The 27,316-nt window shown below is 35.5% G+C and overlaps 2 protein-coding genes across 3 annotated transcripts in view; one reads left to right on the top strand and one right to left on the bottom strand.

Annotated features, from left to right (window-relative positions):
* Positions 1-26,967, top strand: part of LOC129790878 (serine/threonine-protein kinase NIM1) — a 29,942-nt gene extending 2,975 nt beyond the window's left edge. Inside the window, exons 2-9 of one of the 2 annotated variants that reach the window (XM_055828700.1) lie at positions 12,731-12,994; positions 18,227-18,326; positions 20,103-20,214; positions 23,515-23,671; positions 23,743-23,851; positions 24,370-24,603; positions 24,668-25,336; positions 25,773-26,967. In XM_055828700.1, the coding sequence (XP_055684675.1) occupies positions 18,251-18,326; positions 20,103-20,214; positions 23,515-23,671; positions 23,743-23,851; positions 24,370-24,603; positions 24,668-25,336; positions 25,773-25,903 (1,488 nt within the window). In that variant the 5' untranslated portion in view covers positions 12,731-12,994; positions 18,227-18,250 and the 3' untranslated portion in view covers positions 25,904-26,967. Of the gene's footprint in view, positions 1-12,727; positions 12,995-18,226; positions 18,327-20,102; positions 20,215-23,514; positions 23,672-23,742; positions 23,852-24,369; positions 24,604-24,667; positions 25,337-25,772 lie in introns of both variants that reach the window. The other variant, XM_055828701.1, reaches the window with a different exon arrangement.
* LOC129790857 (uncharacterized) overlaps positions 1-27,316 on the bottom strand; it is a 679,906-nt gene that overhangs the window by 408,030 nt on the left and 244,560 nt on the right. The window lies entirely within an intron of this gene.

Genomic DNA, 27,316 nt, shown 5'->3' with positions numbered 1-27,316 from the left:
CTTTGAAAAATGTACTGGTAAGCTGACCAAGCTTACGGGAGCTGTGTTTCTTTCAGTGTACCAATTTTGTGAGAGCAATCTAGAACGCGAATCAATTTAAATACGCGCAAAGTCGGGAAATGTAGAAAAGTCATACCCTAAGATATCTTTAGAAGGCCATATCTCGAGAACGGATCCATAGATTTTCATAAATTTTTTTTGTTTGAAAGGTCTTGAAGTCAGCTATAACATATCGAAAAATGAAAAAAATTTATGTCGCCATTTTCGAAAAATTCGAGTTCGAAATTTTCGAAAACTTTGTTTTTGACTTTAGCGCCCCTTGCGGTCATTTCTCGAAGTTGCAATGTTCTAGACATTTGTAGGGTTTCTCGAAACCTTTCATTTGCGCTTGAGTTGATCAAGATCGGACTTGTAGAACCCGATATATGACATGTCAACTTTGGAAGGCTATATCTCGAGAACGGATCCATAGATTTTCTTCATTTTCGGCATGAAGCTAGATAATATGGTCAGCTATAACATATCAAAAAATAAAAAAAATTTATGACGTCGTTTTCGAGATATTCATCGAAAACTCATCGAAAATTTTGTTTTTGATTTTTGGCCCCCTAGCGGTCACTTTTGAAACTTCGGATGTTCTAGAGAGTTGTAGGGTTTGTTGAGATCTTTCATTTGACCCCGGGTTGATCAAAATCGGTCAAGCCGTTATCGAGTTATGGTCGATTTTCGATGAAAAATTGTGGCGGCCATATTGACTAAACGGCTTGACCGATTTTAGAACATGAGGTATCGTTGGAAAGCTCTTGATGGCCCCTACAACATATAAAAATTTCAGCCCTCTAGCTATAATAGCGGCTGAGATATAGCGAAAACAAAATTTTGAGGTTATTCAAAATGGCGGCGGGGGGGTGGGGGGGTGGATTTGACCTCATAATCGGATTTCTTCAGGTCGATATTTAAACTTTGCCGTTTACCGCAAGTCTCTATCTATCACCGTTCTCTTGCAATTTAAGTTTAGAATCCGGAGGGCCGGACGGAAAAAACTTATTTTTGGCGCATACGTTTTTTGGAATGTGGGGACCCTAATTCGTGCTCATACCAAGTTTGAGCCCGATCTGACGACTTTCGATTTTGCTCGGTACACAAAAGCTGTGTCTGAAAGAAACACAGCTAAAAATGTCAAACGTTTGAAAGCAAGCATGACAGTTTATAAGCGAAATGTCAAACGTTAGTAGAGTTTACATGTTTAAAATGTCAAACATAAGAAGATATGTCAAACGTTTAAAAAATGTCAAATCTTTCTAAAGAAATGAACTCCACATTTTTTTTTAAAATAAATTTATTGATTTTTAATAAAAAAAAATCTTTCGATGAAAATATTGTCTTCTACACAAAAGAATCAACTCTTATAAGTGAATTGTCTTACTAATCGAATTCCTAAAATTCTCACCTTCTGTGGAAAATCACTCTTGTTTGCTGATTTATATAATAGACAAGTTAAAGATCAATACAATAAAATAAATATTAAATAGTAAGTACATCTGGGGACAAATAAAATGCTTTTCAATAAAATGGAACATGTTGTCTGTTTAATGTTTATTTATAATATCACTTTGTCATTAAGTTAGTTGAACTAGAATTTTAGGTTTATTCCAAAAGAGTCTCTTATCAATAAATGATGAAACTATGTGTCCAAAAAGATCTAATTCCATTGTCTAGAATGTTTAGGACGTATAGGATACTAGTTTTCCTGACAGTGCCATCTCTTAATCACCCATGTCTACATAGGAATTAAATAATCTATTTTTAAACAATGCAATTAAGCAATACGTCTGGATTTAATATAATAATCTCTGCACAATTGATAAGAAATTAGACACACTTCCTCATGAATCATCGTACACATACTTTCTTTTTTTTCAATCCATAAATGGATCATCACTGAAAATAGGAACTTACAAAAGCACTGTGATTTATGAGGTACCTCTGAGGAGAGATATTAGCGCAAAAATTAGTAAATATGTGTTGCGACTATTGCTTGTCTAAATATTGACACGCGGAATGGAGCGCAAGAGCAAGAGAGAGAGAAATTAGACACGGCCAAATAAACAGAGTGTGAAGTGTACATTGCGATAGAAGGAGTATTTCATTATATGTATGGATACACTTTTGCTAGTTCATTAGATGGTGCTCGGGGGCTAGAGACGAGTAGGTATACCTTATCGGAATTGGAAATAATTCTTTCCACCTCCGCGCTATTCCCTGGAGCAATTTTTTGGGACCCTCTGTGTGTAGGCTTTCACTATAGCTGTATGTCGCTTTGGGGGGAAGAAAGGGGAGCATTCATGAGTGAAAATTGGATGTGAAAGAATGTTGGAGGGAAAACGTGCGGTTAAATGTTGAGGAAAAACCACAATAGGGGCACTATGTAAGAGAATTGTATTGTTGGTGGGTATACGCAGTGCGAAGTGAATGCTAATATTTGTACAATATCACTTGGAGTCGCAGTGAAAGAGTCAATTTCAGTAGGAATATATTGTATAATGGGGCACTTCCTTATCTTGAGACTCTCGTCCACACGAGTGTGTTTGTACTTTGCCGGAGCTTCTCGTGAGCTGCTCATTTTGCTGTGAAAACTCGGGTGCAACAATCAAAATCCACATTTATGCTGATACCTCACATCACTTCTTCTTCCAACGTCTTCCATATAAGAACTACGGGGAAATGCCACAAATGAGGATTGAAGAAAAATAATAAAATGGAGCATCACTGCAAGAAATATCTTAAATTGTGTAGCTTTCTTTAGATTGAGAATTTCGTAAATTTTATAGCTTCCTTTTCTCTCAGGGGGATTTGTGATTTTAGATTGAGAAATGATGTGTCATGGAAAGATATTTCAAATGGTACACACAGAAAAATTTTTCGCATTTTGTGAATGCGAGTGAAATGGTTCGCAGTTTCAATCTGCGAGCCTCAGGTAGACTCGCACATTACTATTACGAGTCTATGGTAGATAGTTTCTTTCTCACTAACATTTGACAGGTTTTTTTTTTGACAAGCTCCTTGTTTATTTTCAATTTGCCCGTTACCGCAATGCCTCATCTAAAGAACACTGACACGATTTTCTAGAGACGTGGTATATGAGATATTCAGTCCAGAAAACGTTTTTACACGTTTTTTTTTCTGGTTTTCCTGCAACAAAAAAGCATTTTCATCATACACGTATGATTTTGGGTCATTTTATAAAAGATGTTACACCATTGAAAGATTAACTTCTGCAAAAAGATTTCGTGACGACATGTCGTAGGATAATCCATACCTTTTTCTCTTTTCGTCATTGAATAAATTCTTAATATATCCAATCATTTACAAAATTTTGCAAATATTTTTTTTATAATTACAAAAAAAAACCCAAAAAATTACCAAAGAAAAATTAACAAAATAAAAATCATGTGTAAAATTGGTAATTCCGCCCAATTTCCGCGTGGCGCTAGTGTTTGTGAAAGAAACCTTTTAAATGTTTTTTCTGCTATAACATTTGCTTTCTTCTCGTCAATTTTATCAATTAATATTGTATTTTTATTTATCTATTTTGGGCAAATAATGCTATTTATGGAAGAAATATTGCTTTTAAATTGGTGTAAGTGATTGAGCAAATCAGTATTTATAGAATTCAATGTTCAATTTCGGTCCAATAAATGTGAAAATTTTCGAGAAATAGTGCGAATGAGTGCGAGTGAAATATTCGTATTTTGTCTATGCGAGTGGCCCACTCGCAAAAATTGACGATTTGACTGCCACTTTTTGTCATTTTTTTTCTGTGTGTATGACTCACTGGGCGCTCTTTTAAAGTACACCAGCCACATTTGAGGGCAATTAAAGAAAAACAAATCGAGATTTTATAACAAAATTTCTGTTTACGATTCGTTTTCCGTGTGCCTTTTGTACTTATTTGAATATTTGACAGTCAGTTGATTATCAGGATTCATTTCTGTTATCTAAAATAATTTTATAAGGACCACCTGGATTAATTAGTTATCAATTATTTACAAAATATCACATCAGACAATTAACATTTTAGCTTTTTTCTAGATGTATGTCCCTACGTTAGTAATTTTTGTTATCGTTATCTAGAACATTGTAAACTAATGTAGGGGAGGGCGGGGCTAATAAAGTCACTTAAGGGTTTGGAAAAAGCCAAAAATATCATATTTCCTAGCTAGATAGAACAAAATGATCTTAGAAAGAGTTGTAGGGCAAGAAATATCCTAAAGAATTGGACTATACATTTCGCTTTATTTGTTTGGGAAATATGATATTTTGAGCTTTTTCTAAACCCTTAAGGGGGGTCTCTTTTGAGAGCTGGCGAAATTAAATATTTTTATTTTTCTTGGGGTTTTTCTTACACTTGGTTTTCCAATATTGGTTACATTTGTAGCCTAATTAATGAAGAGTCAGAAAATCACTTTCCGCCATCTTGAGATATTCCTCAAAACACAAAGGTAGGTTTTTCTCAGGATCTACTGGATGGATTTTGATGGGGTAAAAAGCAAATGAAAGAGGAAATACCAATGCAGATTTTGATGTAGCGGAATTTTGAATTTCCTTTCTGGGGCTGAGAAAAGTGGAAAAATGTGACTTTTTTCTGATATTTTTGACGTTTTTCCACTTTTCTCAGCCCCAGAAAGGAAATTCAAAATTCCGCTACATCAAAATCTGCATTGGTATTTCCTCTTTCATTTGCTTTTTATCCCATCAAAATCCATCCAGTAGATCATGAGAAAAACCTACCTTTGTGTTTTAGGACAGTTTTGTGGAAAAGTCGGAAAATCACAAGATGGCGTCGCACTTAAAATGGCGAAAAGTGATTTTCTTACACTTCAATAATTAGGCTTCAAATGTAACCAACATCGGAAAACCATGTTTAAGAAAAACCCCAAAAAATGACAATATTAATAATGTATAAATTTTAACAGTTTTCACAAGAAACCCCCCTTAAATGACTTTTTTAACCGCGGTCTCCCCTATAGAATACTTATACGTATGTACATTAGTGACGTATGTACATAGAACGTATCCATTAAAATTATATAAAGTTGATTTAACGACCGTGATGATTTATGTGAGGGAAATTCGTCGGGAAAGCGGTCAGGAAGGGTCTGGAGAAACCGCAACTTCTTTCCAATCAACGACGTTTCGAATAATTTATATACTTCTTCAGACTCTATTTTACACTGTAGAATGAATGAGATTTTTTAAGGAAAATTTAAGAAAAACTTCTACAAAAAATACAAAAATTGAAAAATTCTTTAACTTACTAAACTTTGAACTTGCAAAGTTATGGGGATAAAATCACCTTAATTTACCACACATAATAAATTAATTTTAAGTTTACAACAAAAGAAAAAAAAAGTTTTTCTTGCCCTTTCCCAACCGCTTTTCCGACGAATTTTCTTCACATTCTTGAAGTTTTATTTTATTGCAGAGCTCATTATAAAACTCGGAATATCTTTTGATTTTCAAGATTTTTTCAGTCGAAATCAGCAGTACATAAGCGATAAAAAATCTCTTTATGTATGATTCGTCGCAATTCAATTCCATAAGTTTTTTCTCAATAATCACAATGGTTTATCATAATTCAAAATTTAATTAAATCCAAATTTCCAATGGTATATATTTGGATCCTCACGCCATTCATATCATTATATCCTGTTTATCTGTTTTAGAAGCTGTGTGAATGGCAATATAATTATTTTGTTCAATTACAACGTTCTATTTCCGTACAATTTAGATATTTTCCGTATATGGTTTCAAGCGTTTCAAGGGTTGTAAATGGCGTTGGTTTTCCAGAAAGAGAGAGAGCTTGTGTGGTTAATTAATTCACAGAATCAACAATATAATGTTTCTGTTTACATGCTAAACATAAATTGCTTATAAGGATTCCCCGTCTACCCCAGAATATATATTTAAATACTCACTCCTCCATGTAGTTTTCTTTTCATTTTCACACTTTCCACCGCGGATTTTCATTCTTTCCTCTTTTTGATTAAGTAAAATGGCGTATAGAATAGCGGAAACCGTAAAATTTTGTCGGTTGAGCTGTAATTTCATTTTCTACGCCCCAAAAGGCACCCGCGAGATAACAATGTGCGGGGTTGAATCGGGTAATGACTGAAATTTTACATGGTACCCCCATATTGGTGGTTGGGGGTGTAGAAACAAAGGAAATTCCAGCACTGTAGTACAAGAGCTCCGTGGATAAAAACTTTGCTATTCAGACACCCCCATTTGATTATGTGCTCGGAGGTGTAAATTGGTTCGTTGTCGAAAACACACGGCATAATTGGTGCCTTAATGATTTAATTGAGTTTGATTTATTTTTCCCGCCAAAACCCTCCATTGCATTCCATTTAGGGGGAAGAATGGGGCTAGGAATGCGGGTGACTTTGGCCGTGAACTCGTGAAATTGTTACGGATGGTGGTGGGGGTCAAATAGGGGTAGAAGGAGGAAGAGGTGTTTGTGATTTTTTGTAGGGGGAAATTGCACGTTTTTATGACTTTTGTGAAGGTATATAATGAAAAAATCACGCAATTTGACAAGAAATGGAAAAATCCACGGAAAATCGTGACTCCTTTTTCTCAAAAGTGAATATTTCTCGCATACTTTGAATACCATAGCGTCGGGGTGGGCGCGTGCAGAACGCGAGAAGGATTTGCGGCTGTAGGTGGTGGGTTCGTGGTGGAGGGAAAAATTCAAAATATGCACGAGGGTAGCCAAAATAATGAGATTATAAGGTGAAGTAAGGCACTTTTGGGATTTATAATAATGCTGTAACGTTCTTAAGGATATAAAACATTACATAACTGAGGTATTAAAATGCATATTATGAACTACTAATTACATTGACATTTTATAGTGACCACGTGTCCATTTAATTTCGGAAATAAAAATGAATTCTTTGAATTTTATTACCATGGAGTTTCTAATTGTTTTTTGAAAACTTTTCTAATACATTTCGCTATATATATTGAGTGGTATTGTCGAGTATATAATAGTCAACCAACACTGGCATTTATCTAAATATGTTCACCACCTTCATCACCCATTTGATCAGCATAATCCATACCAATTTAGTGTATTTGATTACAAGTGTTTGAGCGGAAAATTGAAACTTTCCGCTGCTATTGTTCCACACAGAGGGTATCTCACACCTATAGTGTTTTGTGAGAACAGGGTGAAACACCCCTATTATTCTCCCACAAATTGTAGAGAACGCAATAATTGATAAAACCCCCCATCTATGTCCAGTACGGCCTGACAATGGTACTCTATTATAAATTTCGTGATCCTCTTTTGTTTCCAGGACCCGTCACGAATATAAATTTATTGTATTGAGGGGAAAGTAATCGATTTTCCTTGGACAAACAACACGGAAGATTCCAACATTTGGCCATAAATAAGCGAGCAATGCTTCCCGCACATTGAAGTTTTTTAAAAGTTTCGACATGTGGTTTATCTTGGGGAAAAATTCGCGGATGAAAGTCATCTGCTTTCTTTCTCTCACTCTTTTTTTAACCCCATGACGATACGACGTGCAGGGGTGGAAAACCGCAATAAATATCAATCGATTGCAGAAGTGAAGCAATAAATTTCCAAGCGCTTTTCCTCTCTTCGAAAAGGGGGGGCTTTCATTGCGGGGGTCTAACTTTAGTGCGATGGCATTTTCTGAAATCAATAACCAATCGAATGAAAAAAAAAATGTGGGCAGCCTCATCACGCACATCTCATAAATTCTCCTTCAATCCCCATTGCTCCTCCATGGCGATTAGCAGTCAAGTGGTTTGGGTGGGAGACATTGTTACATAGCAAGAGGAAATGTTGGTACAAGGAATTTTGAGTTAGAGGCAACACAATCAACAGTGAAACATGTAAATGGAACATAATCCCAAACAGTATAAATCGTCTCTCACACTTTTCGCGCACCCCCACACAACATTTTCATGTTGCACCCACTTTCCCGCCTTTGGAGCTTTTTTTTTCCTTCTTCCTTCTTCAGGGACTTTCTCACACAGAGCTATAAAATAGAAGCTTTCGCTCCATCTCAAACCATACTCTTCCGTTTTGTCTCCTTCTACGTATAAAGGCACACCAGGCACCCCATATACACCACAATAAAGGCACATGGCAACAATTTGTGTTTTGTTACACGGTATGAAGAGGGTGAGAGGAATTCACGAACATTGACATTCTTCCCGCCAAAATCAATAGAGAGAACTTATCGGGGAACTTACCCAAGCAATATAAACCTTCATGTTTGCACAATAATAATACTACGAGACACGTCCTTCATTTGGGGACATGAGACGCAATGTACAAAAAGTTTACCTAGCAGGGAAAAAAAGAAACGAGTGAATAAATTCACGGTGATTCCATGAAAGACTCATATTTTACCCATAAACACTCACGTGAATTTCCACGAAAAAGAGCATAGAAGCATGCTTATGCTCATACAAATAATGGATTGAGGCTTAAAGCTGAAGTTTTACATGATTTTCCTCAAAAATTTTCGCTTAAAGATTTTAAATTTTAACGACTGAGTTCAAATTTAATTTAATAAAAGCTTATCCATATGTATATTGTCTTGAAAAGCTTTTTAAAGTTATCCTTTTGAACTTTTAACAATTCAAAAGAACAATTTTCCCACTGAAGAAAGCACATAAGCATAAAAATTCCATTTACCGTATGCAATTTCAATTGATAAAAATGGAATGGTTAACGAAACCAACCCTTCAGTTTAAGCTATTTGAGCTTTAAGCTCCAAATACAATCCAATTCACCCTGAACCCACCCACCTTGTAGCCCCGTGTTCAGTCTGTGTGGGCAAATTATGCGATTGCTGTCGTGTTGAAGTGAAATTACAATTCAAATACCACTTTATCATCGTACACCAAAAAATTTCTTGCTCTGCAAACAAAATTTTTTATGAACTTGGCCATTCATGCGAGGGTTTCCACAGCTGGGTGGGAAGAAAATGAAATTTATTAACAAAATGAGATTTTTCTCCACTTTTTTGTGTCCACCCCCGTCCTTACAAATCCCACCCCGAGGCTGTTTCTATTGTACCCAAGTCTGTGGTGTATAACTCTGTGTGTGAGAAAATTCCATTTTAGAAACTTCACATATTCGTATTTTTTATTCAACCCTCCCTCTGACACTCCCCCCTTAGCTCATATTGTGTTTTAATAGCGAAAAAGCGTAACTTTCAAATGTGAATTTCATTCCATTTTCGTAAATTGCTAAAAAGAAAATTTTTCTCATGAAAATTTATTTCAAAAAATGTGAATTGCACTTGAAAAGAGAATGAAACACGAAAGACTCAATTTTGTGCACAATAACAGAAAGAATATATTTTATATGTCTTTCGAGAGCTTTCTATATAATGGGAGAATATCTATCATGAAACTCCTTAAATATAAAATTTATTTGTTGAAGCAAATTATGTGCTGAAAACATAATAAATTTTCTATAGCAAAATAATAAATAGAGCATTGAGTGTATGACGATGTATTATCTAATGCGAATGATTTAGTAATTTATTATCAAACTCTCCGTATCATAGAAGATTTTCCATTTTCAGTAAACTTCTGCAATCATTTTTCATCGCCATACTTATGATACCAATGAAATATGAATTCAGTAGCTGGGAGTAAATTCCCGATAATGTTCTTTAACACATAGCAATGACCCGGCTCACCCACACCATATAACTTTCCCGCCCCCAATCCAAGTGTTGATGAACGTAGAATTTTGTGTATTAAAAGTTAGATGTACTACAAAACGGATGGTCATAAGAGGGTTTATTTGAGTTGGTCACACGTATAGTCTCGGGAAATAAATCCTGATGGAAAACTATGAATAGTGGGGGGAGGTAATAAAATTGGAGGTGAAAAATGTGGAAATTCGTAAAATGGGCAACATAACCAAAACTGTCCGTGCAATAAAGATGCCAATTACATCAAAATAAAAAAGTTATGGGCAATCCTCGGAGTTTATTGTGCCTGTTGGTCATAATTGAGAACAGAGTTGTTGATAAAGGGCGAGTTAAAAGTGAGCGTTCGGAAAAATTCGCGAATTTTCCATCTTCTATGGGTTTTTGGAAATTGATTTTAATACAAAATATTATAGGTATTGATATAGCATTGATTTAATCACTAAAAGAAATATTCTGGAACGGCTATAAATTAAGAAATAAAATTCGTAGATCTTTTCCGGGAAAATTTGTATATTTCACAGCGCTTTTCCAGAAAATGATTAAACATTACTTGAGTCTTTGACAATCCTCTACAATAATTTAAAAACAAAATTTAGTTACAAGCATGATGAATAAGAAATCAGCAAAATCACCTAGGAAAACCCGGATAAGATTTGCCAAAAATTGCAAAGAATGACGTCATTCTTGGCATTTTTCAGTTAATTTTAGTGGGAAAGAATCTTTGGGCGATCATTTTTCTTAATTTTCTTTTTTGAAAAAAAGCTCTCACTTTACCCATTTTCTCCCCATTGAAACCGGTAAAACTTCTTTAAAAGAAACTTATAATACGAAAAATTCTTCTACTTTTTCCGTTAATTTTATTAACTTGTACAGAGAATTAAATGTTTAACAAAAATACCTTCAAAAATTCCATCTTGACTCTAGAATACAAAACTTTCACAACTCAGCAGTTGTGAGAATAAAAAGGCATCGCGGATGGACGTGAAAGAGTGTTATATTTAGGAATCATCCGGTGTCATAGCACATTGAATAGAAATTCCCGCTTTATTTTCCATCCCCGCGTACTTTTTTTCCACCCCCAACCCCATGAGAAACGGTGAAAATAATTCAAAAGCTTAATTCCATTTTGGCATCGCGTTCCGGCGAAAAACCCCTTCCCCAACACCCGCGAAAGCTTAACTTGTTAGGGGGGATCCGTCAGTGCTGGTGCCCCGCGTGTGTTGGAAATGAAAGAAGTCAGCTGGAGTATATTGTGTGTACAAAATGTTTCTCCTCGCGCGCTGCTTTTAATGAATAATGCATTTTCAAGTTAATTTGGGGGCCTTATGTGCTCCGCAATGCGAGCTTTTCACCCCCACAATGTGGAATTTGTGGCCACTTCTTTGACTTTATTTGCTGACCTTCAGTGAAACAATGCTTTATCGCGCTAAAGCTCGCCATGCCAGACGAAACCACATGGGGTGACTTCGGAGGGGGGGAGTTGGGGGTTGAATGGAAAATTATATATAGGGAGGAATCTCATTATTTTTCATTCGCTCCTCGCCATATCGGTTGAATTGAATTACCAGCAACTGTTTAATGAAAATTGAGTTGTTAGACGATTAATATTAGTATGGCGCGACATTAACTTTTGTATTATGTGGTGAAGTTTGAGGAAAAAAATCCTGAGGGGGTGGAAGAAAGATTTTTTTAAGGAAAACCTGAATGGCATTGATACCACGTCATTTCCACCAAAGAAACCCCGCAGAATATCAATTTTCTCAACCTCATTCCATCCCTCCACAAATGATGGCGTATCAAAATAACATCTAAATGATTTCAATGGGACACAATTGGGGAGGGTGGAATTATTTTTTCACCGTCAAAATATAAAGGGGAATGAAATTCTAATTAGAATAACCTTTCAGCGTTTTTTGGAGCAAATTTCGAAATGATTTTTTTCTTCGTTGAAAATAAATCAAAAACGATCAAACCGCCCCCGCAGTTTGATTTTTTTATGTAACGTACAAAGCTCAATTCTGTGCAAGAAAGTGCGGTCCATACGAGGAGTAAAAGGAGTTGTGAAAGAAAACTTCTTTGTACTTCGAAGCTATTATTCGGGAACTTTGGTGTGTGTGTGTACTTTCACCTCAGAGAATGACTTGAATTTAATCTTACATGGAATTCAGTAAGGAAACTTGTGCATTGTGGGTGTAGGAGGGGGGTGGGGTTAGGAGGAGGTAGGGTGACAATAGCAATTCGCACAATGGGGCGCACTTAGAGTGGATAAGGCAGCGGGCAACCACCCCTCATTAATCATTCATGTGACCAAGGGTACGGGGGGACATATTCGAGGAAATTCCATTTAATTTTCGTGTACAAATCTACCCCATTATAGGATGGTTCTCATTACACTTTAATTTACCGGAAATCCGAAAGCTGTGCAATATGCTAAGGATTTATTTACACTCACAACATTCATCTTGCTTACTAAAACCCTTTTTGTTTTGGAATTATTGTAGCAGAGAGAGAGAAAATGGTTGAGAAATTTATCCATGTGGCATCTGTTTTGTTTCTCAATTGTAATTTAATATTTTATACATCGTGCACATAACATAGGTCACTCATGGGGTCGAATCTAAAGTCTCTACTTTTCCTGCAATTTGTTGGAAAATTTGTGGAAATGGCGTCTTTATTGTTTTATTTTATCTAACTGAAACATGACCGCATAGATCGAAATAAATTAAATTTAGAAGAAAAAATGCTACGCAGATACTTAATTTGAAAGATCCAATTAAAAAGAACTGGAACATTTCCTTTGGCAATTTCATTGGCACAGAGAGAACAGAGAAACTTCCACATTTAATGAAGACCCATTGTCACAGCGTGAATTTGATGATAGCTTCCTAAACTACATTCTTTGTTTTTTCTCTTTCTCCTTTTCTCCATGTCCGTACGCTTCCTTTCTGGGGCAGCAGGAAGAGCAAAAGTATCGACAATGTGGGTCTTTCAGTGGTGAAATTGTACCAGAAGGTGGCATCAGATAGCATCGTACAAATTGCACGGAAATGGCCTATTCTGCATAGACATAACATTCGAAGGTAGTTGAACTCCCTGTGACTGTCCGTACGGAAACAATCGCCCTGGAGACTGAACTGCCCGTCATAGTTCCACCTCTCTCTACGCCACCATATCAGCGACTCACTCAAGCACTCCAAAATGAACCGAGATTCGCAGAAGAGGTAAGAAAAGATATATCTTTTATTAGTTAATTTTCTTCTCTGTTAACGTTATCCCTTGATTTCATCTCAAAATCTCAGTGAGGATGTCTCAATGGGGATAACCCAAGTTTATTATGTATAAAAGTTCCCACAGCAAATTCCCACCTGAATGAGATTGATTCTTCAGAAGTTTTAAGTAGATTTTCAACTTTACTATCTACCGCCACTTTATTTGCCGAAAGGTGTCTTGTGCAGAAAATGTTGAAGAGTTTAAAGTGGAAATGAAACTTTAGAGAAGGGAAAGTCAATAAGTAGTTAAGGATTATTTCAACTTGACTTCTTGTATTGATTAGTTGGATTTTATTAGTTCAAGATAATTAAAAGTTAGTCATCTCTTAGCCTTAAGTTGTTGAACCAAAAGACGAGTAATTTATTTATGAAAGAGATTCAGCAATGCAACTTACTTTACGAATTTACTTACTTCTTTCATGTTTAGGTTGTAACGGTTGTAATTTATGAGCCAAAAATATCTTTAAGGCTTTATCTGTAGCTAGTAATGGAAGAATATTTTCCTGGGACGCATGCAATTGTAAAAATTATTGCTAAAACCCTTCATTTCACCTGTCTTTATCTGAGGTAATAAATAAGAGAGATAATATCCTTGGTAATAGATTTTCAAAATAGGCCAACATCTTAAAATTTCTTTATTGCTTTTCGGGTATATCGACATCAAAGGATAAAAGAATGGAGACGTTCCAATGTTGCTTCATACTATGAAAATAACAATGAAGTTTAGATGCTGTGAAATTGCTAAGCGATAAAAGCAACTTTATATGGCAAAGGATGGTTGTATCTTTTTTTCAGATGAGGAAAAAAGGGTTGCTCCAGAGGAGATAAATTAAGGTTAAGAATAAGTACATTTTTCTTTTAAAATATGCAAGCTTTGGGGAATTGAGAGGCTCACTGGGGGGGAGGAGGTTTTTTTCTTGCTTTCAATGAAGGTTTTTGGGGGGAAAAATTCAACAGCGCGGCACATCTCTCCTTGTCATGATCGTGGGGAAATGGCATAAAAGGAAACATTTGACCTATTTTTCCGTTTCCATCCAAATCTTCACGTTATTCCTTGGCTATGATAAAATTTTTAGCACTTGTGCTCTCTTCGTTTGTATGCCTCCATCGAAGTTTTCTCATTTATTTCCTCCTGAAAACGAAATGAAGGCGCACGAAGGGGTCTGGTTTGGTGTTGCAAAACTTTTTATTAAATAATGTAGCAAAATGTAGAAACTAATATAGATATTCAAGGTGGGTAGTGGACTATAGGGGTGGGTTATTCGACGGGTGCGGTTGCAAGAACGGGAAGACAGATTACAGGGAAGTAATTTCATTCCTCTGTTGGATGTCGTACTAACATAAATACGATGTGACACCTCTCATCTTAGCAATGTCATATAAGAAAAAATTATGGCTTCTTCGGCGATGGCCTCCCGTTACCTCCATCATTTATAACTCGACTGATTTTCCCGAGGGGAATTTTCTTTGGGGGCATAAAAACCCCATCTGTGGCAGTAAATAGATGTCCGCCATACCAAAACTCCACGTAAAAATTTTCCCATCAAATATTGGTGCCCTCTTAAAATATTCATCTCCATTCATTTCCTCTCACAGCTATCACCCCATACCCTCCGTCTCATCTCATCCATTACAGTATCCAATATTAAGTTATTTTAGCTGAATAAACCTCCCAGCTAGAAATATTCCCATGTACCCAAGAGATTAATTCTCAATATTGCTTCAACTATGAAAAGCAGAGGCTGTAGTATGTTTTTCGGCGGTACGGCGGGGTGAGGAGGGGAGGGGGTGGGTAAATGCAATGGGAATTTTCAAGGGATTAAAGCAAAAATTAGTTTCGGAAGATTAAAATGCAATACTGTGAGATTTGCATGCTATAATGAAGTGCACTTCATAAAGTTTCGCCTTAATGATATTCCTTCTGCTTTAATTTTATGCACAATGCATGGTTCTCGAAGGAATTCAAGTGAAATCATTTGCGCACTGCGACATGAAGCTTCTCATTTTCACATTGAAGTGTTCACTGATTTAGGGAAATTCACAATTTAAGGTCTTTAATAGTTTTAGAAATTTGTGAAATTTTCTTTTGATTCTTTCTTTTTAAATGTACAAATTAAACGGGTCGATTCTGTTAAAAATCTTTTCTTTTCTTACAATTTGTCACTTAGAATATATTTCGTATTCTATGGAAAATCTTTTAAAAAATTTGACTGTTTCTTTCTTTAATCTTATATTTAAAGGAAAATTACTTTTTCAGGGCCCTTTAGAGATCATTCTGACTGTTATTTGGAATAACAAATCATTTTCTTTTATGGTACGACAATAAAATGATTTAAAAACATCAATTGTCAAAATCCTATAATACTTTAAAGTTGAAAAGAAAAGAAAAAAAAATATTTTTAATAGCATCAGCCCCTATTAAAAATCAATAAGAAAATTTTGAGGTTTTCAATCAGTTTCTTACAACAAATGAGCTTACGAATTTTTAAGCACAATGGGCTTAATTCAGCGACAAAGAAACCCTTGAAATCTTTGAATTTTGTACTGAAATTTCAAGATTTCAAGCGAATTTCAAGGGTTTCTTGGTCGCTGAATAAGGCCCAATATTTACATTTCCTTGTTGAATATTTATTTTTTTATATCTTTGATTTTCCTCAGAGAAAATTTTCTGAAATAAGTAATTTTATTGATTTATTAAAAAACTTGAAGAAAAAAATCATGAAAAAATTCAAGCGCAATACTTCCCTTTTCCTTTTTGATTCCTTGAATTTCATATAAATGTCCTCGAATATTCTGTTCAATTTCCGAGCAATTTTAAAACAAGCCTCTAACTTTACACGATCATAAAGTCTAGTTTTTGCTCTTCAAAGTCAAAACCACACAAAATCATTCTCGCTGTGATTGAAATGGGAAATGGTGGGAAAGAAAGTTTCCCACTTTACAAAAAGAATCTTGATGGTGAATTTTCCTCCTAAAAAACATAAAGCATCCTCGGGAATTGCTCAAGAACATCTTCCTGATGGGATTTATGTGAATGTTGAGTGTTGGGAAAAGTCTCATCAAATTTTCCGAAGTGCCTCCCCCTTGCTTTTTCCCCCGTGGCTACGATGGAAAAAGAAGTGAAACTTTTTTCTGGATCATCCATCAGACTTTTTTTCCCCGAACATGTAGTGGTAATGCTTTTCACTGCCACACACAGTCTTCGGGAGGGGAAGATTTGGAATTAGAGGCGAAGAATTTTTTTCTTCACTCCCATCCAGAGGGTGAGAAAGTTCAAGAGCATGTGTAAAGGGATAGTTAGGGAATATATGGAACTTCATGATGACCATGGGTTTTCTTTTTCACCATCTCCTCTTCACTATCTATTTATGGTTTAGTGGGAGGGGCAATGGCATTCCATGGCAAGAAAATACATGCATTGGAATGTCTAAGTGAAAATGGAAAAAAAAGAGAATCCACAACATGAAAGGTTCTTGGGAAAATATAATAAAATCGGAGTGAGTGAGAAATTGGTTTCGTCCACATTGGGGCGAGCTTTGGGGGTGGGAAACCTCTCTATTTTTATTAGGGAGGCGGAATGGTAAAAATGGGTACAAATGAGGAATATTCCGCCGAGCAATCAATAGCCGTCCTTGACCACAAACTTTGAACCACACCATCTGGACGGACATACCCCTGACGCCCTATGACGAAGCCCCCATATCTTGGGGTATTTTGTCGGGAAAGTTGTGAACACTTTCCTTGATTTGATATTCCTTTGGCACGAACCCATGACGTGCGCAACCATTAAATTTCGATGCATCGCGAATTACTCATGTCAGCCCCCCACACACCCAACCAACCATTTACCTCTTTAGAAGTTGCTATGTAACCCTGAAAAAGGACTAATATTCCATTAATCCCCATTGCCCATAGAAAAGCTTTCCCGCGTCTCACAAGGGGGTGTGTGTGTGCCAAAGGGGAGGTGGATGATTTCGATCGAAATGGGTTTTAAAGTACCTCGCTCGAATTACATTAAAAATCCTTTCTTTGCTGCTTCACTTAACCCGGACGTGGAAGATTGATTGGGGGTGGCGTTCTGGGGGTATTTTGGAAGTAATCCCAAATTGGAATTTAATTCATCATAAACTATCTCAAGAATTTTTTAAGAAGGGTCTAAAAGGGAAATTGAGTTAAGATGAAATCTTTCGGCATGTTTATTTGTCTTGAATTTCAAGGAAAATTTGAGGAAATTAGGGGTAAGTGGTGTAAATGCGACCTTTTTTTTTATAAATCTGTCCTTTCTACTTTTATTGAGTTTAAGAAAGAAAAGTCTCTTTGCCTTATAAAGCAAGATTATAGTGAAGAGTTTACATAATTTATAATTTATTTTTTAGGGTCTTATAAGTTGAATTTTATGATTTTTCCTTTACCAAAAACTAATAAATCGCTAAATAGCAAAAAAAGAATATTCAATGACTTTTAAAGGTTTTAAGGCAATAAATAAAACCTCAAGTTAAAGCTTTCATCAGTCTAAACTTACAGAAATCTGAAGTAAATCTCAAGTCAAACTCAATAAATTGGCATAAAATCATCTCTGCCTCTTCGAGTGATTCGATTTTCTCCCAATTGGAACCAAAATTCAATTTACCCTATACCCTTAAGCATTGCGTGCTGCCTCTTAGTCATGGAATTTCAGGAAAATCGTGCTCTTTTTGTCCCTACTTCACTGATTAACTTGGTGATGTGTCTGGGATTTTTTTTTAATATAGAGCACAAAAAGCAACAAAAAGCTCACATCCATCCTTGTATTTAAATAATCCAATGAATTTTCCCCGCACTTGTTTGGCCGTTTACAATAAAAATTAGAACCATATGTCCGGAACTTATTAAGTGCACGGAAGCTTATTGGAATTTTTCACTCCTTTTCCGACTAATTTGTTCATTTTCTACCCGTTCGTTCGTGCTCGTCCTGGTGGCCTAAACTAAAATGTTTTCCGTTTCGTGCCAATTGCATGATGGGAGGAAAGGTGGAAAAAATTCCATGTTGCACCCCAAATTGGGAGGAGGGAAGGGGGTTGGGTGAATAGTGGTGGAGGAGAGTCCACTGTTGAGCCAGATACGAGGTGCATATATGCGCAAAAAGGTGGAAAAATGCCACCGGAAACAGTGCAATTTTTACAATTATTTTTTTTCTCCTTGCAGGTGGCACTGGGGAGAAGGATTGGAATGTACAAATTCTGCAAGGATATTGGACGTGGCAATTTTTCTAAAGTTAAATTAGCTGTCCATCAGTTGACGAGAGGTGAGATTTTTTTTAACATGTTATCAACAATTTTCATCCTTCCATTTTTTTCTGGGTTTGTTTGCACTTTGAGGAATATAATTATTCCACTCGATGGAATTTATGGGACGATGCCTGTGGAATTTTCCATGATACCACCAGTGGGTATCCGCTTACTGTTGACTTGAGGATTTTGTATATAGGAACCCTCTAGAAGGATTTTCCATCGAGCTTTCCACACACACACACACACATGAATTGATTCACAAAGTTGCGAGCGGTAAATTCCTAGGAATAAATTTATACCCTTTTCCAAGAAATCCGCTATCATCTTCCATCTTCAAGTCATTCTTGCAAATTTCAATGCAAATAGCTTCCTGTATTTATTTACCAAATTTCTCTCTCTCTGCCTCTCCAACACAATCGCTCCCATGTGAGATCCTTCAGTCACTTTATTAGGCCCCTCCTTCATTGTTTGTTTTCAGATTCTTTTTTGCGCCTCACTCAAAGGCAATTCCTTAGCTTTTATTTTTCACCCCTCCGGGAGAAGAATTACTTCGGTTTTTTTGTTGTTTCCTCCCAAAAAATATTCTGCGTTTTACTCGAGTATTTTTGCTGACTTGAATTTAAATGAAACCTTTTTTGCAAAGCTGATGAAGATAGAGTGGAGGATACCACCCCCGAAAGTGCCAGGGGGTTGTTCAAAAAAGTTAATGCAACTGACACAATTTAATCTGGATTAAGTAAAGTGTCTTTCCAACTTTGAGATTTAATTTAAAAGCTTCTAGATTTTATTTTGCGCAGCAAAGCTATATAGAGAAAATTTAATAAAAGGGAAAAAATTAAAATCAAAATAGTTTTACTCGTTTAATTAAATTTTATACGTTTGGTAAATACATATTCAGTTTGCTCGAATAAAATGATTTCTCTAATTGGGGTTTATGAAAAAAGTCCATTAAGCTTTTATTACATCCTGGAAAAATTCATATTGGATTGTTAGCTTAACTCTTTAAGACCTTAAGAACCGATTAAACGTTTTATTTTTCAATTGAAAAATAAATCAAACTAGAAATAATCAAGATATTCCTTATTTATTTTATTAAATCATTACATTGTGATATTTAAGGCGGCCTTATTCGTATCACCTACTATCTAAAGTTCAGATATTTTTTCCATTTTCACTGCTTTTCATCTGTTCGACTGTTCCATTTACAGAGAGAACAGGAATCCAATTTTTTTTCTGATAAACCCCTTTGGCAAAAAAGAGGAATAACCGCGTGATTTAAATATCTTGCGTATATAGCATACGGTGAACTCCTGCGTGAGTAGGAAGACCTATATAGAGAGTTTATTTTGCTCATTGAACCATCACCATCAACATTTTGAAAAATTGAAGAAAATCTCCACAATAGAATCCAGGTGGTGCGCGAAGCCAAAAAAAAAGAAGAAACTTCTCCCAATATCTGTGAGATTTATGTTATGTGGAAATTGTGAGATTTTCTCATTTTCTCACTTGTATGTTTTACACACAGTCTTTGCCCAATATTTACCGAGATGCTCAGGTGAAAATTAATTTTCTGCACGTGTGTCAGAATGGTATACAGCGAAGATGGAAGAATTTGATGTTTGTAGCATTTCCGAGGGATTAAATTCAAATTGAGAAAGACTTAAATTTTACCTTGCGCTGTGTTTTCACGTTGCATACAGTCGAAATATTGTTGCTAAAATGGGGGTTTTTGCACATTAAGTTTATATGTACATTGATGAACTTTATTTTGTTCCTCTTGGCTTTTGCAGATAGTGTAGCCATAAAAGTGGTGGACAGAACACGATTGGATGCTCGTGCACTCCGCATGCTCTCTCGTGAAGTAACAACGCTGGAATGTGTTCACCATCCCAATATTTTAAGGTAAATTATGTTTTCAGCTTTGCTATTTGCGGGGGTGTTTATCGCCACAACAAAATTCCACTTAAATTCTTTGGGTAATAATTTTTGGCATTCAATGCGGGAAGCACTTTCAGGGTGATTTGTGAGAAATTTTATTGCAAATGAATTAACATCAAATGCTGTTTTGGGGGACTTTCAAAATGCAATTTCATTTAAAAAAGTTGCAATAAAAATTCATTGACTATTTTCTTCTTTTCCCATTTTTGGTTGAATTGGTAAGAACGGATATTGCTTTAGCAAGAATTGTGAGTTCAAATCCCATTTAGGGTTGGGGCGATCTTTTTTTTACAATGTCATCGACAAAATTTTCCTTGCTTGTTTTTCCCAATATAAATATTTTCCAATAAACAATAACAAATTCTCAACATAAATGCCCTAAATGCCACTGAATCCACATATTGTTCACATTATCGATTCAGAGCGAATGAAAAAAAAGGAGGAAAATATTTAATGTATCTTTTGTTGAATGGAAACCAAAACCACAAATATTATGAATCTTTTATTCCATAATCGTGTTGAATGATAGTTTTAGTGATTTTCGTGCCATCGAATCATGCAATGTGGGGGGGCATATGTACTCCCGAAAAAATCCTCCCCAATGCCAAGAGCATAGCCATTTGGGGATGTAGGTCACACAATGCAAAATGTCATGACTGTAAAGCTGGTAGGGGATACATTGTTCCGCGTCATTGTCTATAGGAGGAATACATAAAAATATTTCCCTTCCATTTGGCCAAGGACCTAAGCTTGAGAGCTCCATTAAATTATTAATTTGGAATGAAGAAAAAAATCTCTCATGCAGAATGACACAATAAATTGATGATCCCTCTTTTCCCGCCCATTTTCCTTCCAAAAGGGGGTGTTTCTCTCGCTATAATCCCCTCAATATCCCGGAAGCATAAAATTGTGCCAAAGAACACGAAAGGGCACACACCGAATAAGTCTCAAGAGTCACTTTAAATGCCACAGAAGCTGGCAAAAATTTATTTTTTCTTCCTCCTTGACCTTCCATGCAGCAGCACAAAGTCATCCCATCTCGAGGGAAAAATATTTCTGAAGTGTTTTGGTTTATTGTATTTGACCAAGTGAGAAGAATGGATGACATCGTGATGCTGCATCGTGAAATATTCAAGAGGCAAATTCCTACGATGGCAAGATGTGGAAATTAGAGCCAATTCAGCACACTCACTGCATCCCTGGCACAAATCCAAACAATTATTCTCGTTCCGTTTACAAATCAATTCTAAACTTCTTATACATCTTGTACCCATTAATCTCGTGTTTGGTCAAATCATTTTCCATTTGTACTCCCCACGGGGGTGGGGGAGGCGCGAGCAGGTGTGAGAACGGAAATATCATTCGAGGGTTTTTTTTCCTCTTTTTTTGGGAGGGTATGAGTTGTAAAAAAATGTCACGGAAAATCCCATGAACCTGCAGACCCAATGTTATTGTTGTGTCCCCCAGGAGGCATTTAATAAATGAAAATGCTGCAAATGCTGCTTTTTATTGCTTTAAAATTTAATTTGGGATTATGAATAAATTATTCTTTCAAGGTTTTCCGGGATATAATTTTCAACTGAAGGCTCGAGCATTGCTATCACTCATTTGTCGTTGAAAACATCGGATTTAATGAAAAGTGATTATTTTCCTGAGAGCGCTCCAACATGATTCTTCTTAATTATCAATCCGTAATGATGCTGAAATTGAAGAACACGAACAATGCATTCATTTTTGGGGGGTCGATAATAATTAAAAATAAATGAATTTAATTTCAGTATTATGACATGCTGGATTATGAGCTTTGTATTATTTTTTACATTAATTAAAACATGAATTATTATAGGAAACTAATAATATCACAAAAGTGACTAATTGTTAACCTTTTCAGCGCTATGACTTTTAGAAATATTCATGAAACGTCAACCTTTAGCAAATGTAATATCAAACGTTAAAGAAGAATGTCAAGTGGGAATAAAAACGCCAAATTATACGTTTGACGTTTAGCAAAGAAATGTCAAGTGTTAGGAAATAATCGTGAAGTTTTATAAAATGAATGTCAGAACAGAGACGTCAAATGTTCGAAAAAAATCGTCAGATTTTAAAAATGTCAAGCGTTAGAAAATGAACGCCAAACTTAAAAAAGAAACATTATATATTTGAATTAGTTTAATTATCAGTTAGTCTTAAAAAGTAAATACCTACCTGTTTGAAAAAAAAACTACCCCTCTGAATAGATTCCTGACTACACCTCTGAGCCAAAGATTTCCGAAATATTTTTTTTTAAAAACAAATCATAAAACAATGAAACGCAAATTCCCAATTATTAAAAAATATGTCGTGATTATCTCCATTATCCTTCAACATTTCCATCACCACAAAAGGACATTCTCAGGGATTTGCGGTTGTGAAAAAGATTTAATAAAAAATAATGATGTTTTATTATCATTTAATTGGATTAATTATTAATTTAATATTCCTGCAATATAAGCTGAAAGTTTCCCAGATAAAATAATCCATAATTATGCATATTTAGGGGGAGAATATTTAATAATATAAAATTAGGGGAGATTGGGGCGTAATTAACTTTTAATGATATTAATATGAAAGTTTAATAACTTTAAATTTTAATACTCATAGTTTTGCGATAAGCCACCTAAAATATTTTAAAAAAAATTGTTTTAATGTACCTGACACAAAAAAAAAATTGTGATAGGTCAAAATAAACGAGATATAAAACAGACAACGAGGCTTTAGCTTCCAAAAAAAATCAAAAAAGCTTTCAAATGTTAGAATTTTATGATTTGGGGTGGATTTTTGGGATATTATAAATGCAATGGATTCGGAGTACACCTGTAGTCCTCTCAACCGCCTGACGAAAAATTTATATTTTGCATATTTTATATATTTTTTAAACATTTTATTAAGTTTGAATTTTAATGCTTTTAAATGAATTCATAAAGTTTGAGAATTTTTTTGTTCATAAACTTTTTAAAATTTCATTTTGAAAATTAAATTTAAACTCACAGAATTACATAAACTGTTCATAAATGCAGAATCTCTCTTAATTTAATTACTAAAAGAGCAGAGCTTGTATTCTTTGGAGCATTTCTGAACTTCCCGAAAACGTGCTCTTGGAGAGGATTTTCCTGGAAAACTCCTCCTTTACACGGCATTCCCCAGGGCGGTGCCCAGTACAGGGAGGATGTCCCTTTGTGGATTTGTGAGGATGAAACTGAAAATGAAATTTTCCCAACTTTCCAGACTATTCGAAGTTGTGGAGACACTGAATCGTGTTCACCTGGTGACAGAATTCATATCAGGTGGCGAATTGTATCATCGCCTAATCAACGAGGGGCCAATTCAGGAACAGCAAGCATGCAAATTATTCCGACAACTTCTCTCCGCTGTCCGTCATATGGTAATTTGTGTATCTATGCAAATGACCCAACCCCCCGTAAAACTAACTTGCTGCTCACAAAATCATTTCAGCACAATTTGGGATTCGTCCACAGGGATATCAAAGCGGAAAATGTGCTTCTAGTCAATGAGGATAAAGTCAAACTGGCGGATTTTGGATTCAGCACACAATTATCAAATGGTAAATAATTATTTTGAGTACACCCCATTGAGCTTTTCATCATTGTGGAAATTTCGCGGGAAAATTCCACAGTCTACTTTTAGATGGATTTTCCACGATGTCCACCTCTTAAGGAAACCTCTCAATGTAGGGGAAAAAAAGTTAAATGCGCACGAACACCAAATGAATATTAATGGGATAATTAGAGCAAAAAAAAAAGAACGAAGAATATGAAAAAGAATGGAAAATCCCTGAGACTAAAAAATAAGTAGGAAAACATTGAGATTTTAAAATGCTTTCCGAGATTTTCTAGCTCTTTGTTTTCCGAGAAAAAAAAACTCCTTAACTTTCACAATGACCCTCAACTATTTTCCTTAGTTGAGAGTGGCAGAGAAACTTTCCATTCATGAAATTATTCATTTTTCTGTTATTTTGTTGTTTTTCCACGAGAACTTTGTTAAAAGTTCCCCCAACTTTCCGAATGCACTCCAATACATTCTTAATGAGCACCTCTTGTTTTTATTTATTTTTTTTGCCAGAACCATGTCGCACATTCTGTGGAAGTCCACCCTATGCTGCTCCTGAATTGTTCAGTGATGACGACTATGTGGGGAAGCCTGTGGATGTGTGGGCACTTGGGGTGTTGCTGTACTTTATGATCATCGGGAATATGCCTTTCAGGGCACCCACTGTTCCGGCTCTAAGAGCTGCTGTCCTCAAAGGAGATTACCTTCTTCCTGGTCACCTAACTCTTCCATTAATTCGTCTTATGCGTAAGTGCCCTAGAAATGTTTTGAAAGTTAAAATCTCCACAAATGATCATCTTTTACATTCTAGAGCGAATTCTAGTTCATGTGCCATCTAGGCGTCCTACAATCGAACAAATGATCCAGTGCCAGTGGTTAAATAATCCCCCAAAACCCCCAAATGAGATAAATCGTAAAAAATCTGGCTTCTGGCGCATTAAGGCTCGTAATATCCGCTCTTCACGTTCCACAAAAGATCTCGCTCAACTTGATTCTCGTTCCTTTGCTCCCATCGCATGCAACACACGCCGTGGCAATAGTGTCCTCGAAGATAACTTCCTCTTCCCATTGGATGTGATTACGCGCGATGAAGCTGAAAGTGAGCATGCAAATTCAGTGCAGCACAGAAGATCGTTTTTTGGTGCCAACTCCAAGAAGAAAATTGGACCAATGGAAACTGAACGTCGTGAGTCGGGGAAGATGTTCAAACGCGGCAGTTGCATTGAGATCATGAGCAACAATGAGGTGCTAAATGACAAGAAGCATATTCTCATGGAATCCAAATCAGCGGTTGACATTCAGCATACACCGTCGCACGAGGAAGAGGAGGGTGAGTACATCATGAAGCCCTCCTTTACGTACGACCTCACCCACCTACATCCGCTGGAAATTGAAACAAGACGTATTCTAGAGAAGCTGGGTATCTCATCGGAGATGCTTTGCCATTCCATATCAAGTGGACCAAGGAGCGATGTTATAGGTAAGGAATCTAGGGCGCTTTTTTATAGCAATGTTTAGTATTTCGGCTCAAAGGATCAAATTTTCCTTATTATTACTAAAGCTAAACTTTTACTAAAAGCACAATGCGTTGTTATCATTGGAAATTGAAGTGAAATTTAGCCTCAACCTTTCCAAAACACATCTGTCAAAAAAGCGATAACGAGCATTAAAGCATAAGCTGTATGCAGCAAATACTTTTATTTCAAAAATACGTAAATTTTTTTTTGCAAACTTTTCTCAATGAAAACCTCTACTTTCTATTACAATGATTAAAACTCAAATTTAGACAGAAACTAATTTATTTATCTGCAGTGTTATAAATATTTATCAAATCATAGAAAGATATCTTGAGTGAGCTTCGATCGTGTAAATATTTTCACCATGAAATGATGGATGATTTTGTATTTATTTTGCAGGTGCTTACCGAATAGTTATAAATCGTCTACAGAAGCAGATTCTGCTGGCCAAATTGAAGGAAACCCTTGCCAAAGAGGAAGCAAATGCCACCAAATCCAAAGGAAACACCACCTCATGTGTCATTTTGTAGGAAATGAAAATGATTCACAATCTCTTTTTACCTCCATTTTTTAGATTTTATTCGCTGTAGATGGGGAGAGAAATGGTGCAGAATGTTAAAGAAAAAAAATCTCGCACTTGTTTATGCTCACAGATGGTTTGTAAATGAGAGTGAGATATTTTAATTGAGAAAATGCTTGAAAGTGAGATTTATGTGTTGTTAGTGGGAAGAGGTGGAGCATAAAAGACAGTATACATTAAGATTGCTGATATAGATTTTCAAAATAAAATGTGATCACTATTGTGATTTAATATCGTTTGGGGCCTCTTTTTTTCTGCCAACGAGACGATACCCAGCAGGGAAGATGCTGTGGAGAAGAGGATCAACGATATATTTAAATAAATGTTTTAAATTTATAAGTTTATTAGATGTTCTGTGCACTTCACTCCTGAAGTGCACCACACAGAGTACGTGGGTTCCTAAACTTAAGTCGAGATTAGATGATTAGAAAAAACTTTACTGGATTACCAATGTATTGTAAAGAAAAAAAAACTTCAAGAAAAAATCTTTTTTTAATTTAACCACGAAAAAAGCAACAATTTTGTAATTTTCTTTGCAGAGATTTAAAGCAAGAAAATTACAAAATGGCGGCTTTTTTCTTTAAATGCTTCTTGTAGAAGGGAAACTTCTTATTTTTTGCATTTATAAAAAAAACACACAACTGATGAAAATATTTCCATAAAATTGTTCAAAAAGTGCACAATGAATTTTGCAAGATAGTGAAACTTTTTAAAACCTCATTAGTGTAAAACAGGACTCTTCAAAAGTCTCAAACTTTTTTCAAGCAGAAAAATTTTCCAACTGAAACTCAATGAGATTTTATGCTATACAACATCTCACATTTTTCTCATATTGGGATGTTTGCGCTTTTAAGACAAAATTCGCATCTCTGCTTGAGATATTGATGCATTTTCATACTTTGAAAGCAAAATCAAATACCATAAATACCATTAAATAGTTGAATAGTGATGAAAAATGTAGCGTGAAATTAAATGTTATTGCAGCAAATAAAGACAATGTTATATAATTGAAAATGTGTGCATTTTTCTGTGCTATGTATCTTGTCAAAAGGATCACGTAATGCAATGTCCGCAATCGCGTGTCAATTTAGACGTGGAAAGATATACGTAATACACGAGCCGCGCAGGGGATGAATCTGAAGAGAATTCTTGGAATTGAAGAATTTTCCAGCAATTATCCATTCAAACAACTTCAAAAGGTTTGTTAGTTTTCTTTATTAATTGAGCTGTTGAGCTAATTTTAGTTACATTAAATATATTTTGAATTAGAATTTTTCTAGAAATTAAATCTAAAATTTTTATAACGAGAATTGTGTTGTATCTTCTTACGAAATACAAAGTTTTGAAGGCTTTGAATGACTAA

Source organism: Lutzomyia longipalpis, chromosome 2, assembly GCF_024334085.1.
Source record: "Lutzomyia longipalpis isolate SR_M1_2022 chromosome 2, ASM2433408v1".
NCBI lineage: Eukaryota > Metazoa > Arthropoda > Insecta > Diptera > Psychodidae > Lutzomyia > Lutzomyia longipalpis.
This window is presented reverse-complemented; position numbering and strand designations above follow the sequence as displayed.